General features: G+C 40.2%; 1 protein-coding gene across 3 annotated transcripts; it reads left to right on the top strand.

The window, feature by feature from the left end:
• Positions 1-12,081: 12,081 nt before the first annotated feature.
• LOC148036489 (putative pentatricopeptide repeat-containing protein At3g47840) lies at positions 12,082-16,477 on the top strand. 3 transcript variants are annotated; one of them, XM_087678479.1, is made up of 3 exons: positions 12,082-12,216; positions 12,329-12,606; positions 12,685-16,477. In XM_087678479.1, the coding sequence occupies exons 2-3, from the start codon at positions 12,385-12,387 to the stop codon at positions 15,046-15,048; spliced, it is 2,586 nt and encodes an 861-aa protein (XP_087534605.1). In that variant the 5' UTR covers positions 12,082-12,216; positions 12,329-12,384; the 3' UTR covers positions 15,049-16,477. The 3 variants fall into 3 exon arrangements, 2 of the variants coding, with proteins under 2 accessions (XP_087534605.1, XP_087534606.1); XR_015690945.1 differs by lacking the exon at positions 12,082-12,216 and having other exon boundaries at positions 12,237-12,606; positions 12,685-15,290; positions 15,446-16,476; XM_087678480.1 differs by lacking the exon at positions 12,082-12,216 and having other exon boundaries at positions 12,237-12,606; positions 12,688-16,475.
• Positions 16,478-17,613: the final 1,136 nt, after the last annotated feature.

Genomic DNA, 17,613 nt, shown 5'->3' with positions numbered 1-17,613 from the left:
ATGCTGTGTAGGCATGGACGCGGTGTCTCCGTCTCATCGTTCAGCTAGAGCTGCGTCACCTCAGGGATTTGTCACACCTGTGGGGACATCTACTGCAATTACTCGCTTTTGCTCAGCCGTCAGCAGGTGGCACCCCTGTGGGTGCCACTCCGAGAGATATTACCCCGGTCGGTACACCGGATGCACAGGGGTCTCTTGGATATGCCCAAGACCATGGACGCAGATGGGAGAGGACCCATCTTAGGCAGACTCCAGGGGGTTATGGAGCCATCATCATGAATGATGTGGGTGATGGCTCGCATGAGAGAGTTGTGCCAACAAGTTTTTCGGCACAAGGTCTTGGATCATTAAAAGAATATACCGGAGGGGAGCAAGGACTATATAGTAGCATCCTTGTACGAGGAGTTTCCGGTGCCAACCTCAGTAGATAGATTCTCTACGGGCTGGATGATGGATTGCATGCATGCATACATGTCACATAGACGATCCGACGCACGCAAGGCAATCAAGAGTGGGGTTGCAAAGCCCGAGTGGTTAGATGCAGACGACTGGCGCCGACTGAGGGAGGAGGCTACAGATTCTCCAGGATGTTGGAGTCAGTAGCGCGAGGTGGCGAGGGCATGACTCGAGGCCAGAGTGGTCCATCATCTTGGGAGTGGCAACCACAAGACATATTTGGAGGACTTTGTAAGTTTTTATTTTGTTTTGCTTGTTTATTTTTTTGAAATATTCTTTGTACTGACAATCATGTTTCTAACAGTTAGCATTTCGTTTTCTTTGCAGCACTCCATTACAAATTGCGATCGGACTGGCCTTGAGACTCGATATGCAGAGAGGCATGGTCTTACTTCATTGATTGACTGATTGTATAGACGCAGCGGCCCTATAAGTCACTCAGGTGCTCAATAATAGCCCAATTTACAAAAATATATCAAGCTTTTAGCTTTTGAGTTTTGCTTTTACAAAAATAGGAATAAAGCTAATGGACGGTGCCCAAAGAGTTTAGCACGCCCAATACAATGTCCAAATAGAAATAATATAACCGTGCGCATAGGCGCATACAAAATAATAATAAATAATCGATGCCTCAATAGACATGACAAAATATAGGCGTGGTGCCTATCAAAATATAATCCATAGATCGAATACTCACTCGACTCCAATGATTTCCTCCGCCACTGCTGCTATCTCTACACATCAACTGAAGCATTCACAATCGTTAGTAAATTAATACAATTAAACCGACAAAAGTGAATACCTAGCAGTCTTCAGCTACATAAATAAATCAACTGGTTAGAAATAAATCCTAACCTTAATTTATTACAAGTGCGCACTCTAAACTCATAAACGTTTATTAATTTAATATGCATTTTGCGGAATCACCCGCTATGGAATCACCCATATACACACTAAATTAATAAAATGCCCGAAAAGGACAGGCATCCCCATCAACTTCTCGCACAAAGAATCCACTTTGTGTATGAGCCCTGGTCATCAAAGTTTACGGAATCCACCGTAAAACCTCACGGAATCCACCGTGGCACGGAATCCACTGTGGAATATGCCTCCTGGCATCAGTCGGTATTGGCGTCGGTATCAGCATCGCATCGGTATTGGTGTCGATATCAGTGTTGCAAATGCGACACTGATACCGATGCCAATACCAACGCTAATAGCGATGGTAATACAGACTGTTCTATGGCATCGCCAATAACGATGTTTTTTGCGACGACGGAGGCAAATTTTGTTATTTGCATTTTCGTCGCTTTAAACGTCGGTATAAGGTCTGTATCTTGTAGTGATTGGAGCACTTAGACCACCCATGACTGCATCAATGTTGCATAATGGTTATGATTTGGCCTCCATAAGCTTTATGAAGAAGGGTACTAGCAAGGGGAAGCATTATTGAAAGCATATCCATGAACATGAGGGAGCTTGGTTCATTTCATTGCTAAATTTACTCAGGATACCAAGTCATTTCTTCATGAGAACTTACATTAAGCTTGCAGTCTCAAACCCTAGCTATGGAGTCTTTGGAAATTAAGCATTCTTTTTTTTAAATCTTGTCAATTTTCAAGGGGTTTTTACTCAATATCTTCTTGGACTCTCTCTCAAACCTTCAACATGAAAGAATGATTCAAGATTAAAGCATTATCATCCGATCATTTGAACTTTATCTCCAATTCCTTTGATGACAAAACAAGGCAGCATGTGTCATTCTTGAAAAATTTGGTAAATTCAAGGGGCTTTGGTTCTCTAATCATTTTAGGGATCCACCTCTGCATTATACTTCAAGCTTCAATAAAGATTTCACCCCTCATCAAGTTGAATGAGGTTTCTTCTCTCATAAGCACCATCACAGTAGGGTATCTTCAATTGTACATGAAATTTTGGTTCAATTCATGGGGCTTTTATGGTACTCCACTTCTCGGATGTAAAGGAAAGCTTATTTCACTCAACATTTGGTCTCCATTGCTACTCTACAAGAGGATCATTTGCATCTTTACTATTTTGAAATAGGGACAGCCTATTGTTCAAATAATCTCATCAAATTGGGATATCTCTTCATAAAATTAATCATGGAGCAAGGAATGGGATGATATATCAATAATCATTGAAGGCCTTAGTGAAGGTTTCACCCTTCATTAGAGTATTTGATCAATCTTGTTCACTTTCAGCAAGGGGAATTTATGGAGCAATGAATTAACAAGACTTGGGCTAAATATTTGATCTTCAACATCCATCTTCAGAAATTGTAAGAGGTACTCTTTACTCCAATACTCTTTTAATCTCTCTTAAACCAATTGTTTAGCCTATCCTATTACTCAAAGTGAGAGATTAAGAGTAGTTTATGACTAAGCATTATTGTGGACATTACCTAGACCTATCCTATATTACTTATGGTCATGATTTAAATTTTCCTAAAAGTAGTACATTGGAAAGTTTATGTTCTTTTGGAATTATGCATTTATTTTGTAAATTACATTTGATGCCTAAAGCTGATCCCTTGGTTTGATTGACCATTGGCAAGCATGTGGATCCCATAGATGATAGCCCATCTCACCTACATCCTCATAACCAAGAAAGATGCATTTCACAGACTTGATATCTAGCTTATTGCACATGTCCTTGGGAACATCGTAAAATGCCTCCCAATCAAAGATGTGCAAATGAGCATATAATGAAGGTTTCCCAGTCTAGACCTCCTCTGCAACTTGCCAATCAATAGCAGTGAAAGGGAACTAGTTAATCAAGTGTACAACAGAGTCACTACCTTAGTCCAAACGTGCTATGGTAAGCCTGCTTGGACTAAGCATACTACGGACACACTCTGGAATCATCCTATTCATGCGTTCAACAATACTATTTTGGGGAGTGGTGTAGATGGTGGTCAACTGAGGCTTAATACCTCACTTATTACAAAATTGTACCATGCGCATGTAGTGAGTCACTACAAAAGGGTCAAAACTCTATCATTCTCCTTTTAATTATAGCCCATTTACCCATTTTCTACTTGCATCTCATTGAAAGAAATAGAGTTTTATTTTTACCCTTGCATTTTATGATTGTTTGATTAGTCAAGCATGCCATTGCCATGTTGAAAATTCTCAGAGGAAAAGTGAATTGTGAGCCAAAAGAGAGGTGACCCTCCCTCACAATGAAGAACCCAAAGGGATGCACAACTTGGCTTAGGGAGAAAATTTGCACACCTTGCAAGTCTCAAGCACATGTAGATATCCATATTGTTGTTTTATCCCTTGCCACATAGGTACCACATTGTGGAGGATTGAAAAGGATATGGTGGCAGTGAAGTTGGGCCTCATTTTGGCATCCCTACAGTGATCCTACCTTACCTCAACATCATTATAGGTTTTACAGGGTGTTCTTAGATTGACAGAGCTAGAATAGGGCATTTATTGCACCTTATATGGTTATGACAAGTTGGTACAAGCACTTGCAGGTGGTATTTACCCTTTCCAAGTGGTTTCCAATCAAATAGGGATAAACAAGGAATTCTAAATAGAAATTACAGGATTGCACATGTACTTGTAGGTATTCTATCACTTTTGGAAGTGATACTACATGTCATACAAGTACCCTATAGGTTCAGTTTAGTATTCCCAAGGATTTGGTACAAAAAAGGTCACTTACAAGTGGTCTTACATGTGCAAATAGGGTCTAGACCATGTGGTAGAATAGTTCTAGATAGATCACTAAATTTGGTTCCAGGATCAGTAAAAGTAATTCTAACAAAAATTAGTGATCATAAGTTGATAGGGGACTTTATTATCAAGATATCAAGACAAAAATCACTTTGTTTGAACACTCCAACCAAAATTTATCACCATTTTTGTGACTACTGGTGGTGACTATATATAGATTTTCATTCAAGATGGCCAAGAACAAAAGAAAAGATTATATTTTGAAAACTATTAATGAAGATGTTAAGACTTATCAATTTGATGCTAAGGGGTTTAACCTTGGACTAAACCAGTACTACCAAGAAGATGATGAGAGTACTAGTGTCGTCAATGCTCAACAAAGTTATCCTGAAAATGCAAAGTTTTATGTATCTTAAGGTTCAAATGGTTACCAACAACTATCTAAGGAGTTGAGCAACATAAATGAGAGGATTCTTGGGATATATACTTACTTAACAAGTCAATGGACAATAAATTTGATGAGCTAATTGCTATTATTAAGAACGTCGGAAGAAAAACATAGGAAACACAACCTATAGTTTGTAGTGTTCCCTCCCCATTGCTTTTGAGAGTAGAAAATTGGATGAAAAAGAATGCCAACTCCATGTTTATGAGCAAGAAATGTTAACCATTCTACATGCAATCAAAAAGTGGCATCACTACATTTACGGTAACCATTTTAAAGTCAAGAGTGATCATAGAGTGTCGAAATATTTTCTATCTCAACCCCACTTTATCTCTCAAACAAAGGCGATGGTTGTGTATAGTTCAAGGCTATGACTTTGATATCTCTTAGATGGTAGGTAAAGAAGATTACTTACTTGATGAAAGACAACCGCTATGATGAGAGCATTTTAGCAAGGATGAAGTGAATAGTATTGGACGTGTAGATGGCATAATAGATTATTGTGGTATAAAGGTTGGGTATACTTGATGTCTTAAACATCTTTCAAGCATCATGTTTTATAAGAATACATTATTCACCTTTGGCGAGGTACCATGGCCCACTTATGACATTTGACACTATCCATAAGGGTTTTAATTGGAAGGGCATTTGATGGGATGTTAAAGATTATATGATGCAATGTCTATTGTGTCAATAAAATAAAGATTCCATCCTTCTACTCGGTGGATTACTTCAACTATTACTTATGCTTCAAGGAAAATGGACTAATATTAGCATGGATTTCATCATGGGATTGCTAACAATGAAGCATGGCTAGAATAGCATTTATGTGATTGTTGATCGGTTGACAAAATCTGCCCATTTTATCCCTACTAAAGTCCAATTTACAATTAAACAAGTAGCTAATTAGTTTATGTAGAGTGTGTCCAAGCTGCGTGGAATGCCACTAAAGATAGTATTTGATCGTGATACTAAATTTATGAATAATTTTTTGTGGACTCTATGGACACAAAGTTGACCCCTAGTATAGCCTATCACCCCCAACTGAATGGACAAACAGAGCTTGTTAATGAATGGTTGTAAGCTTATCTTTGCCATTTTTGCCATGATACTCAAGCTTCTTGGGACCAATGGTTACATTTGGTAAAATTTGTTATAATAACATTAATCATATGACATGTCACCCTTTGAAGCACTTTATAGGTGCAAAGTGCAAATTTATAAGTACAAAGCACTTGTTAATAAATGATTGTAAGCTTATCTTTGCCATTTTTTCCATGATACTCAAGCTTCTTGGAACCAATGGTTACATTTGACAAATTTTATTATAATAACATTAATCATATGACACGTCACCCTTTGAAGCACTTTATAGGTACAAAGTGCAAATTTATTCAACTATTTTCCATGATGATGTAAACCCGCAAGCTAAGGATGAATTTGAGAAGATAGAAGCCTTGATGAGTAAATGCAAGGAAAATATTTGCAAAGCTCAAGGCGTCATGAATGCTTATGCTAATGAGAAACAAAAGCCTTTAGAATTTGATGAGGGTGATTGGGTTTTTCTCAAGGTACCCAAGTCTAAGAATGCTTTGTTGAAGGGAGGCAACAATAAGCTTGCTCATAGGTTTTATGGCCCTTACCAAATCCTTGAGTGAGTGAGAGAGCTTACTTATAAGCTTGAATTGCATTCTTCTATGTTGAGATGGCAAGCTCAACACATGTGGACATTGATGATGGACCGCCTGGCTAGATGGGTCTGCACGTCTACACTTAGCACATTGGTGGTCATTATGATACTCACATGGCCACTAACTTATCACTTATTATATTTAGTTTGTTACACCTACCTACAGCTGTCAAAGATATAGTGCCAGTCGATAAGTGTAGTCTGTTATGCACTGTTTGACTTAGAAGGCCACTTTTCTTTATGTTGTATCTTATCTATACTTTGTGTACATTGTATAGTGTGTGGAAGAAGACAAAGGAATAAGCAAGAAAACGTTTTGACCTCCATCTCTCTTCTTGTGTTCTTGAGTGAGCTTCCTCTTGTGTATACAGTGTGTATTTGGTACAGTAGCTCAAGCAAGTCCCCCACCACATGATTCTTAACATAGTATCAGAGCCATGCCACTGAGAGAGACTGATTTTGAAGGCTGAAGTGAAGGAGAAGAAGCAAGGTTTGAGCAAGCAAGCAATGGGTAAGAAGCTCTCCCATTCTTCCACTCTCTCTCTTGGATAGTGCTTATGGAGGCACCAGAAGCAGAGTAGAGTGAAAATCTCAGATTGCTGTGAGATTTGGTGTGCGAGTAGAGCAGAGCACTGTATTCCTACAGTTCGATTTTGCATCTAAGGCTAGTTCAGGCCCCGTTTTAGAGCCACAAGATTCTAGACAGCAACTTCAGCGTACACTATGATTTCGGCTGTATTGATCAAAAGTGGGTGCATAGGTTATACATTTCAAACATGTAATTTTTGAGGTGTTTACCAAGAAGAAAACATAAGGTTCATCTACAAATAGGTTGGATATTACATGTACTATTGAGCAATCAGTGAAAAAGGTTGCTTGGTGTATTGTTGTATACTAGTTGTGAAAGATTGTAGAAGACTAGCTTGTTGTGTTGTATCCTTTTTTGTGATAATGGTAGATAACAATGAAAATCCCATTAATGAGAAGCTCAACAAGAACAACTATCCTTCATGGAAGTTCCGTGTGACAAACTTCCTCATTGGAAAGGGCCTTTATGAGTTTGTTTCAGGTGAAGAAAAGGAGCCAAAGCTAGGTATCCCTCCAACTGCAGATGAATTAAATGCATGGAAAGAATGAAATGCAAAAGACAAAGAGGTGATGTACTCGCTATGTGCAGTCATTGATAATATGATGCTGGGACATATCAGGAATGCAGAAACTTCACATGCAGCTCGGAAAATTTTTGAGAACATGTTTTCAGTAAATACAAACGCACGGAAGATTCAACTCAAGCAAGAGTTGAATACCTTGAAGAAAGGGAAAATGTATGTCAATTAGTATGTTTTGAAGGTGAAAAGCATTGCAGATGCTTTAGCAACAATTGATGCAATGCATGGTGATGGTGATTTGGTTTCATCCACTTTGAGTGGCCTTAATAATGAGAAGGCATGGAAATCATTTGTTACTTTAGTATACGTACGGAAGCCATTTTTAGATTTTGATGAGCTGATCTCTCTCATGATTATCGAAGAGATCACTATGCATAGGGTGACTCATCTGAAAAAAATGGTGAATAGGTCCAAGCATTTTACTCAAGTTCAGGAAGGAGACGTGGTAGATCCTCTTAAGAGGCCATGGTATGGGACGTGCTGGCGATAACCAACAAAACAGGTTCAATCAGCAATTTGGTGAAATGCAAGTTTCAAGAGGCCGAGGAAAATTTAGAGGCAGGGGGAGCTCTAGAGGAAGAGGTGGATGATAGAACAAAGATTCTCGAAATTCTACTATTGTTTGCCATTATTGTGGCAAAACAAGTCATATTGCAACCCATTGTTATGCTAAGAAGGATGATATTCGCAGTGGTAAATTGCAGCAAGAAAACTATGCATCTTCTTCATGACATAATGAAGACAAAAATGAGCATTTGTTTGTTATGCAGCATATGATGAATGCAGTTATAGGAAAGAGGACACATGATGATGTTTGGTATGTCGATTCAGGTGCATCTAATCATATGACCAATCATGTTGAATGGTTTGGAGAGATGCAGGACTTACAAAATCCAAGTTATGTGCAAACAGATGATGATTCATGCCACCCAATTTCACACATTGGAAAGGTTCTCTTGTCCTTGTATAATGGCCAGACAAAGAGTCTTCTGACAGTTGTATTACATGTGCCATTAATCACAAAGAATCTAGTGTCTGTTGGTCAAATGGTAAAGCAAGGGTTGCAAGTTCGATTCAATGCAAAAGGTTGTTTTGTAGAAGATTTTAATGATAAGTGTAGGTTATTTGCAAAAGAAAGTAGAGTTGGCCGCATGTTCACTTTAGATGCTTGAATTCCTGCAATGCATGCTGCTATGTATGCTAAAGGAAAAGGAGTTGTTGTAGACATTGAAATATGGCATAAATGTATTGGACATGCAAATGTGCAAAGACTGAAATTAATGCAGTCCAGAGGATTGGTTACAGAGTTGCCTTCCTTTAGAGTTGCAGAATTTCTTAAAGTCTATGAAGCATGCCAGTTTGGTAAGCATGCAAGACAACCCTTCTCGCATGATTGAGAAGTGAGCAGAAATATACTTGATGTAGTGCATACAGATGTTTGGGGGCCTACACAGAATGTATCTCTTGGTGGCAAAATATACTTTGTTACATTTATTGATGACTGTTCAAGGAAACTATGGGTATATTTCATGAAGGAAAAGAGTGATGTATTTGAGTACTTCAAGCAGCAACCAAAGGTTGGAGTTTGTAGCAAATGGATGTTAAGAATGCCTTCTTGCATGGTAAATTGCAAGAAGAAGCGTATATGGAGCAGCCAACAGGTTATGAGGATTTAGAGCATCCCACATATGTGTGCAGGTTAAAGAAGGCGCTCTTTGGGCTGAAGCAAGCACTTAGAGCATACTCTGACAAGATTGGAGAGTATCTTGTAAATATTGGATTTTGTATTTCTAATGCTATTCACTTACTTTATGTGAGAAGCCAAGATGCAGGTTTGGTCATCATAGTCATTTATGTGGATGACTTGATTATTACAGGTGACAATAATAATGGGATTGCTGAAGTTAAGGACTTCTTGAAGAAGAAGTTTGTGATGAAGGATTTGGGTGAGCTAAGATACTTTCTTGGTATTGAGGTGATCAAATGTGATGATGGTATGTGGTTATCCCAAAGGTAGTATGGCTTGGATATGTTATCCAAGTATGGTATGATAGCATGTAAGCCTCTTTTAGTACCATTGGAGCAAAATGTGAAGTTGTGTGCTGACGTTGGGGATGAGATAGAAGACCCTACTATGTTCAAGAGGATAGTAGGGAGTTTGATTTGCATGACTATCACAAGGCTAGACTTGAGCTATGCTATTGGCCGTGTCAGTCAGTTTATGCAGATGCCCAGAAAGCCTTATTTGGATGCAGTTAGACATATATTGAGATATGTGAAGTCCACTTTACATTATAGACTTTCTTATGGGGTAGGTAAGGATCTACAAGTCTTTGGATACATAGATACAGATTGGGCTCATAGCATGTCAGACACAATATCTACTAGTGGATTCATGTTTTCCCTTGGCAATGCAGCAGTTACATGGAGCAGCAAAAAGTAACCTACAATTGCTTTATCAAGTATGGAGGCTAAGTATAGAGGTGCTGCTATGGCAGTATGTGAGGTGGTATGGCTGCAAAAGTTATTAGGTGACTTGGATGTGTAGGGAGATGGTCCAATTGTCATTCATTGTGACAACATGAGCAGCATACAGTAAGCTAGGAATCGAGTGTTCCATGCTAGGATAAAACACATTGAGGTGCAATACCACTTTGTGAGAGAGAAGGTACTTGCATGAGAGATTGACTTGGTATATGTCAGCACGCAGGATCAAATAGTTGACATTTTCACAAAGGCATTGGGTGCAGAGAAGCTTCGAAAGTTCTGAAGCTTACTTGGAGTTGCAGAGATAGAGTTGAGCTTGAGGGGGAGTGTTGAGATGGCAAGCTCAACACGTGCAGACATTGATGATAGACCGCCTGGCTAGATAGGTCCACACGTCTACACTTAGCACATTGGTGATCATTATGATACTCACATGACCACTGACTTATCACTTACTATATTTAGTTTGTTACACCTAACTACAGCTGGCAAAGATATAGCGCCAGTCAATTAGTGTAGTCTGTTATGCATTGTTTGACTTAGAAGGCCACTTTCCTTTATGTTATATCTTATGTATACTTTGTGTACATTGTATAGTGTGTGGAAGGAGAAGAAGAAATCAGCAAGAAAACGTTTTGGCCTCCATCTCTCTTTTTGTGTTCTTGAGTGAGCTTTCTCTTATGTATACAATGTGTATTTGGCGCAGCAACTCAAGCAAGTCCCCCCACCACATGATTCTTGACATTCTATGCACATTCATGATGTCTTTCATATCTCTCAATTAAAAAATTATATGGGTCCAACCATCACAGGTTTGGAAGAGTTGCCTCCAATGGATGAAGATACTCTTATCATTTATAAGCGAAAAAATCATTGGTAAGAGTGAGAAATCGAACATTGCTAGAATATTTTATTAGATGGCAGGGTTTGCCTCTTGAAGAGTCTACGTGGCAGCCATCCTCCTATCTTGATTCTTTTCTATGGCTTTTACATGAAGAATATTGAATTCCAAAACATGATAGCTTATTGTATTAAATGGCAAGGTTTGCCTCTTGAAGAGTCTACTTGGCAGCCATCCTCCTATCTTGATTCTTTTCTATGGCTTTTACATGAAGAACATTGAATTCCAAAACATGATAGCTTATTGTATTAAAATTCTATCATGAAATTAGTTAGCCTAACAACTTGGCCAAAATATCTCTTTTATGCATGAAAAAGCTTATACTTAGTGTCTATTTTTCTATGACATATCATTTGATGGATTTGGACATATCTACACCAAGTTATGGCAATTTTCTTATTAATTACTTTGTTTGGACAATTTCAGCACTTGTACATATTTTACTTATTTCAATACTATGTTTCATATGGGATCTTCTTCAGTTTATGGACTTTTCTATTTGCATGGATCTAGTTCCTCATAAGCTCTTTGTATATTCCTTGTAAATTTCACTTCCATTTCAAGCTTTGAAGATAAAGCTTCTTTAGGCCAAGTAGGCTTGTAACAGAGCATATGACTTAGTATTAGAAAAGAGGGGGGTATATAAAGTTGTGGGAAATCACATGCCCATTATCTTTTGGTCATTAATCAAATCTTCTTCTTGAGGACTCCTTTTGTTGGACCTCCCACCATTGTAAGAAGTGAGTACCTTAGACCTCCATTGCAAGGGGCGAGTTTCTTGCTGTGTGCTTCATTTCACCATTGTAAATCATTCTCATGAAATCTAAGCTACAACTATGGGTGCCTTGATCATGGCTTCAGTTATATTTTCTTGTTCATTTTATGTGAGTAACTGGCTCTTTTACAATAGTCTTCTCAACCTCCCCCATATTGACTTTGCTGGCTTGGTGGCTGTGCAAAAGTCAACATAGCTAGAAGTCAAGCTCCATAGTTTCTCCATCCTCTCTACATTGCAACTACTCTCACATTTATGTTCTCTCTCTTTTTCATTGGGTCACACTTGCCCACCCTATGGGCCTTCATGGATGGCCGCCTTCTTTGGAAGCATTGTTAAAGTACAACGGTGGCGTTTTAATGGCCTTTATGGCATTAAAGTGCTATGTGTTCTGTATGGTCCATTCACTTCACTCCCTCTAGTTCAATATGACTCTTCAATAGCCTTTAAAGAGACTCATCTTGAGTGCTCCCCATGGAAGCACACAGTTTGGATTGAAGCCAGCCCTCCACACATGCATGCCATTGGCCAGTACGCTCACCTTTCAAGACGTTGACAACAAAAATCACCTTACCATCCTATGATTGTAATGGCATGTCTTAATTAAGCAATTATCATGTCAAAGACTGAATGCCGTTTTGGCTACTCGATGCAATATACTTCTGTGGATTGCGGTTGAGCTCTGTTTTTTGACGCAGATTGGGATGCTCTTTGCGCGTAGAGAGACCCCAGATGCAGGGGTTTAGAGACGCTCATGGCTTGTTGCCTGCAACCGGATATACTCTCAGTTTATGCAGCAGGTTGCACTCTAAACCCACTGCAGCTGCCGTCGTCATCATCAGCAGGACCAGGACCAGCAGGAGGAGGCTGCACCACACAATTACGAACGCCAATTATCGTCCAGGGAGGATATGATGGCCCCCCGTGGCCGCGGCATGACGACAATCCTTTGCAGCCCCACATCCAGAACTCCAAAGTAAGTACTCTGTGATTTCCTATCTGTCACTTGAGTTAGAGTTTCCTCATACAGCAGCTTATCGTTACATGTATACAGCAGATGGACCGGTTAAGTCATACCGATAGTACTGCAGTCCCTGATCAACACTGGGAAGGCCTCAGCATAGAACAGGAACTCTCTTGTTTGCAAGGATCGTCTCCGTCCATTGAGCTTTCGGTGGAAGATCTTGCATCCATCTTGTACAAATGCAGGAAGGAGAAAGACCAAGTGCTTGCAATGCGCTTGCATGTCTGCATGTGTGGAAGCGGGCTTGAAGCTCATCCATCACTTGGAAATTACCTTGTATCTATGCTCGTTGATACTGGACACATACGTGATGCCCACCGACTTTTTAATAAGTTGGCTATTTGCAAAGACTGCTCTTGGAATTCTCTTATCAGTGGTTATCTGAGGTCTGGGGAAACACATAAAGCTTTCCTCCTGTACCATAAGATGAAAGAGGACGACTCTGCACACCTGAGTCAGCACACTTTTGTGGGCTTAATCAAGGCTGCTGCACAGATGAAAGATCTGGAAAGAGGCTGCCAGATACATGCTCACCTTGCAAAAATGGTCTCATGGGAAAAGAATGTTTTCATTGGCACTACCTTGGTCAGTATGTACGCCAAGTGTGGCTGTCTTGAAAGAGCGCAGGAGGTTTTTGACAAGCTTCTGGTGAGAAATGCAGTCTCATGGACTGCACTAATAGCAGGTTATGTGCAAGATGGCCATGCCGAGGAGGCTTTGAGATGCTATGACATTATGCGACTCGAGGGCTTCTCTCCTACAGCTCACACCTTTACATGTGGTTTGAAGGCTTGTGGCATTATAGGAGCCATAGACAAGGGCCGAGAAATCCATTCCGAAATTGGCAAAAAGCCGTCACTAGAAGAAGACCCTTATGTTGGTGCTGCGTTGATTGATATGTATGCCAAATGTGGATTGCTTGAAAATGCACAGCAGGCTTTTGACAAGCTTCCTGTTCGAGATGTAGTCTCGTGGACTGCACTTATTGATGGGTATGCTGAACATGGACATTGTGAGAAAGCACTGGAGTGTTATCAACAAATGCAAGTTGATGGTGTCTCTCCAAATGCCCACACCTTTGTTTGCAGCCTGAAAGCTTGTGGCAGCCTACAAGACTTATGTAAAGGAAAGGAAATACATGATCATATCATCCAAAATGGGTCATTGATAAGTGACCCTCTTGTTGGTACTGCCCTGGTCACTATGTATGCTAAATGCACCTCACTTGCAAAAGCACAGGAGGTGTTTGATGAGCTTCCATCCCGAACTGTGTTCTCTTGGAATGTGATAATGGATGTGTACCTGCAACATGGACATGCTGAGGAAACATTGCATTGTCTTGACCGCATGAGACTTGAGGGTGTCTCTCCAGATGATGTCACTTTTACATACAGCTTGAGAGCTTGCAGGAGCCTAGGAGCTGTAGGGAAGTGCCAAGAAATACATGATGAGATTTCCCGAAAGGGATTGTTAGAAAAAGACCCTACTCTTGGCACTCTGCTGATTGATATGTATGCCAAAAGTGGCTTGCTTGTAAAAGCACAAGAAGTGTTTGATAAGCTTCCGATTCGAGACCATATCTGTTGGACAGCCCTTATTGCAGGGTATGCACAATATGGGCATGGGAAGGAAGCACTGAACTGCTTTGAACAGATGCGACTTGAGGGCATCTCTCCAGATGCTATCAGTTTCCTTTGTTGTTTGAAAGCTTGCAGTTGCGTAGGAGCCACATATAAGGGCCAAGAAATACATGCTGAGCTTTCCAGGAATGGATTATTGGAAAAAGATTTTGTTCTTGGGACTGCATTGGTTGATATGTATGCCAAATTTGGTCTGCTTGAGAAAGCTCAGGAGGTTTTTGACAAGCTCCAAGTGCGGGATGTTGTTTCGTGGACGGCTCTGCTTGCTGGATATGCTCAACAGGGAGAAACTGCAGAAGTTTTCAGTTTATTTGACAGAATGACAAGAGAAGGTGTAAAGCCAAATCTGGCAACATTCCTTAGTGTGCTGAATGCTTGCAATCATGCAGGTTTAGTGGACAAGGGCCAGATGTACTACCAGGCTATGAGCAATGACTATAGTATTGTTCCGATGGTTGAGCACCACACCTGCATGGTTGATCTTCTTAGCCGTGCAGGCCAACTAGATAAGGTGGTTGAAATGGTTAAGAAAGTGCCTGGCCTTGATAATTTTGTCGTATGGCTTATTGTATTGGGTGCTTGTCAAAAGTGGGGAAATGTGGAGTTTGGTCGACAAGCATTTGAACGTGTAGTTCAATTGGATGAAAATAATTCTACTGCTTATGTCTGTATGGCCAATATATATTCAGATTCGGGCATGCAGGAGCTTGCAGATGAGATTGAGGCTATGAGGGTGAAAAGAATGAGAAGTTGAGACATTTTTGTTGAAGTTATGCAAGTCTAAAGACCACTAGCCTGTGGCATTCATTGTATAGTTGCAAAATTCTGAGGATGAGGGAGAGGGATTTTTTGCACGATGTGTTACAGACAACTCTTTTATTGAAACATGTACAAGTACAATGGCAGGTGTAGAATACAATATATAGGGACATATTAATGTGTGCTCCCCTGATTATACAACCGACATATCACATATCTTTTGCAAGGACCATACAGGTTTGTGGAACGCTGTTTGTTGATCACTGAATCTGTGGATCAATACTTATTTCTTCTTAGCTAGTTTATTTTCCGACTGTTTTAAGTCACTGACATGTTTTGCTTTCGGAGTAACCTTGAATGACTGATGTATTGTGGCAGTATCTATGTTGCAGGAGTGTGTGCAAATCATACTTGCAGCAGAAATGCCGAGCCCATGATTAAGTTGTTAAGTGCAAAAACGAACCCTACAGAAGTTGTGAAAGATGCGGGATCTAGAGCATGGCAGTGAGTTATGGTGGATGGAAGGAGAAGTGTGGACTCATGATGAAGAAGACAAAGACACTGTTTGTTACACAAGTGAATTAGGTTCCAAGATTGAGACTTGGACTTATAAACACAATCTTGTGTATGTGGTCAATGACGCTGACACTTCACTGAAAAGAAAAGAGTACTATCATTGCATAAAGAAAAGGAAGCAAGTACAATGCTTTATAGGAAAGTAGGAAACTGTAGTAGGCACCACTGTGCATATGGGATAGGTTAGCCTGCATGTCCTTGGCCCTGAAGCTCCATACAAAGAGGCTGTTTAGTGAGTGTGATTGCTGAATCTCAACACTTCTTCTCGATCACAACTAGAAAGGCGCAAAGTGTGTAGAGACTGTAATGAGAACCACCTGCAAAGTGTGGGTACACCATAAACATGGTAGACACCAGAGGCTGTCGCAGAAAAGGCTAAGTGTGGACACCAAAACATGATGGACATCCAGAGGTTGTAACAGGGGCCTCATAAAGTGTACAGGGACTGTAATGCCAAGTTACATGAGGAGTTTACAAAGCTTATGGCAAGAAGCATTAGGGCAAGGAAATACAAGGCTTTTAAAACAGTCTATCAGAGTAATGAGAGTAGAAGGACTAATGAGTCTTGTCCTTCCGATCCTGGTGGTCTTCATCTTCATCTTCTTCTTCATCTTATGGTCCATGGTCTTCTTCTTCTTTCACAGCTGCAAGATAGGCTTTTTGGGACCTCTTCCTAGCATGACAGAACTTCTTAGTATGTCCGGTCCTTTTGCAGAAGTCACAGAAGAGCGGTTCCTTTTTACCTTTGTATCTGTTGTTTACATATAACATTTGTTCATCCTTTGAAGTGCTGGGCTCTTCTTTGCTTTTAAGTTTCTTTTCTTCCTCTAGCAGAGAGGCTTTAATATCAACAAGTTGAGGATCAGGCATGTTGGTTAGAGTGGTTGATACATTATCATAAGCAAGAGGCAAACTTTTTAACAAGACACCAATACAAACATCTTCATCCATTTTTAGCTTTATTCCTGCAAGTTAAGTAAGCAAGCTTTCCATGTAGTTCAGATGGGATGCCAGGGATGTATGAGGCTTCATATCAAGTCGGAAAAATTCAATTAATAGACCATAGTTAGACGACTTTGACTGTGCACCAAATAGGGTATCCAATTTATCCCAAGTGTCATGGGACGTGCCACAGGCATCCAATGATGGATGTAGCTGTCGTCCAATTCCAGTTTGATGATGGCTTGTGCCTTGTCATCATTCTTCTGTCAAGTAACTACAAGGTCCGCATCTCGAGGTTTCTTCTCTTTGTCATTTGTGATGGCCCAAAGACCCTTATTCATCAGGATGAGCTTGATGCGGGTTTGCCAAGTGTGAAACCCGACTCCTTTGAATCGAGCATTTGGAGAGTCTTTTCCCATGTTGAGGTTGCAAGATCAGTAGCAAATCAACACCAGAATTCTGAGATTTTATCAGTAGAAGAGCAGATTGCAATGTGTCAAGAGACACAGGTAATGATAGTGTGAAAACACATTATGTCAGTGTTGATGTTGAGCTTGATTCTTCTTGTTCGAGATCGTTCGGTCGTTCTTCAATCTTCTTAGGTTTTTTCCCTCCTTGATTTGGTGCTGGAATAGTAAATCAGAGTGGCAGTGGGTTTCTCCAGGTGGCAGGAGAGAAAAAAATGATGAGATTTTTTAGCTTTGATGAAACTGGCTATGGCTGACAGTTTAGGGTTTCAGATAGGAGCTTGGTTTTTTGCAGATTGCAGGAGCTACGGTTGATCATTTCCAAATTTTTTTTAATGGAAATGTAGCTCTTTCCAAGGCCTATCAAAGCCCTATGATCTTCGTCAGTATCGCAACGTGTGCAGACGGAATTCGACATTCGAACAGCAGCAGCGCAGTCTGGACAGCGACGACGAATTTTCGCAATGTTGGAGTTACAAGTCACCAATGTTAGGGATTGAGGTGTTGGGATGAAGCGCCTTGAAGTGAGGAACAATTTCTCAGAAGGAAGCAAGTGAAGATATGCCCTGTAAGTG

Source organism: Lygodium microphyllum, chromosome 5 (genome assembly GCF_053477565.2).
Source record: "Lygodium microphyllum isolate KBCC chromosome 5, Lygodium_microphyllum_v1.1.10, whole genome shotgun sequence".
Classification (NCBI taxonomy): domain Eukaryota; kingdom Viridiplantae; phylum Streptophyta; class Polypodiopsida; order Schizaeales; family Lygodiaceae; genus Lygodium; species Lygodium microphyllum.
This window is presented reverse-complemented; position numbering and strand designations above follow the sequence as displayed.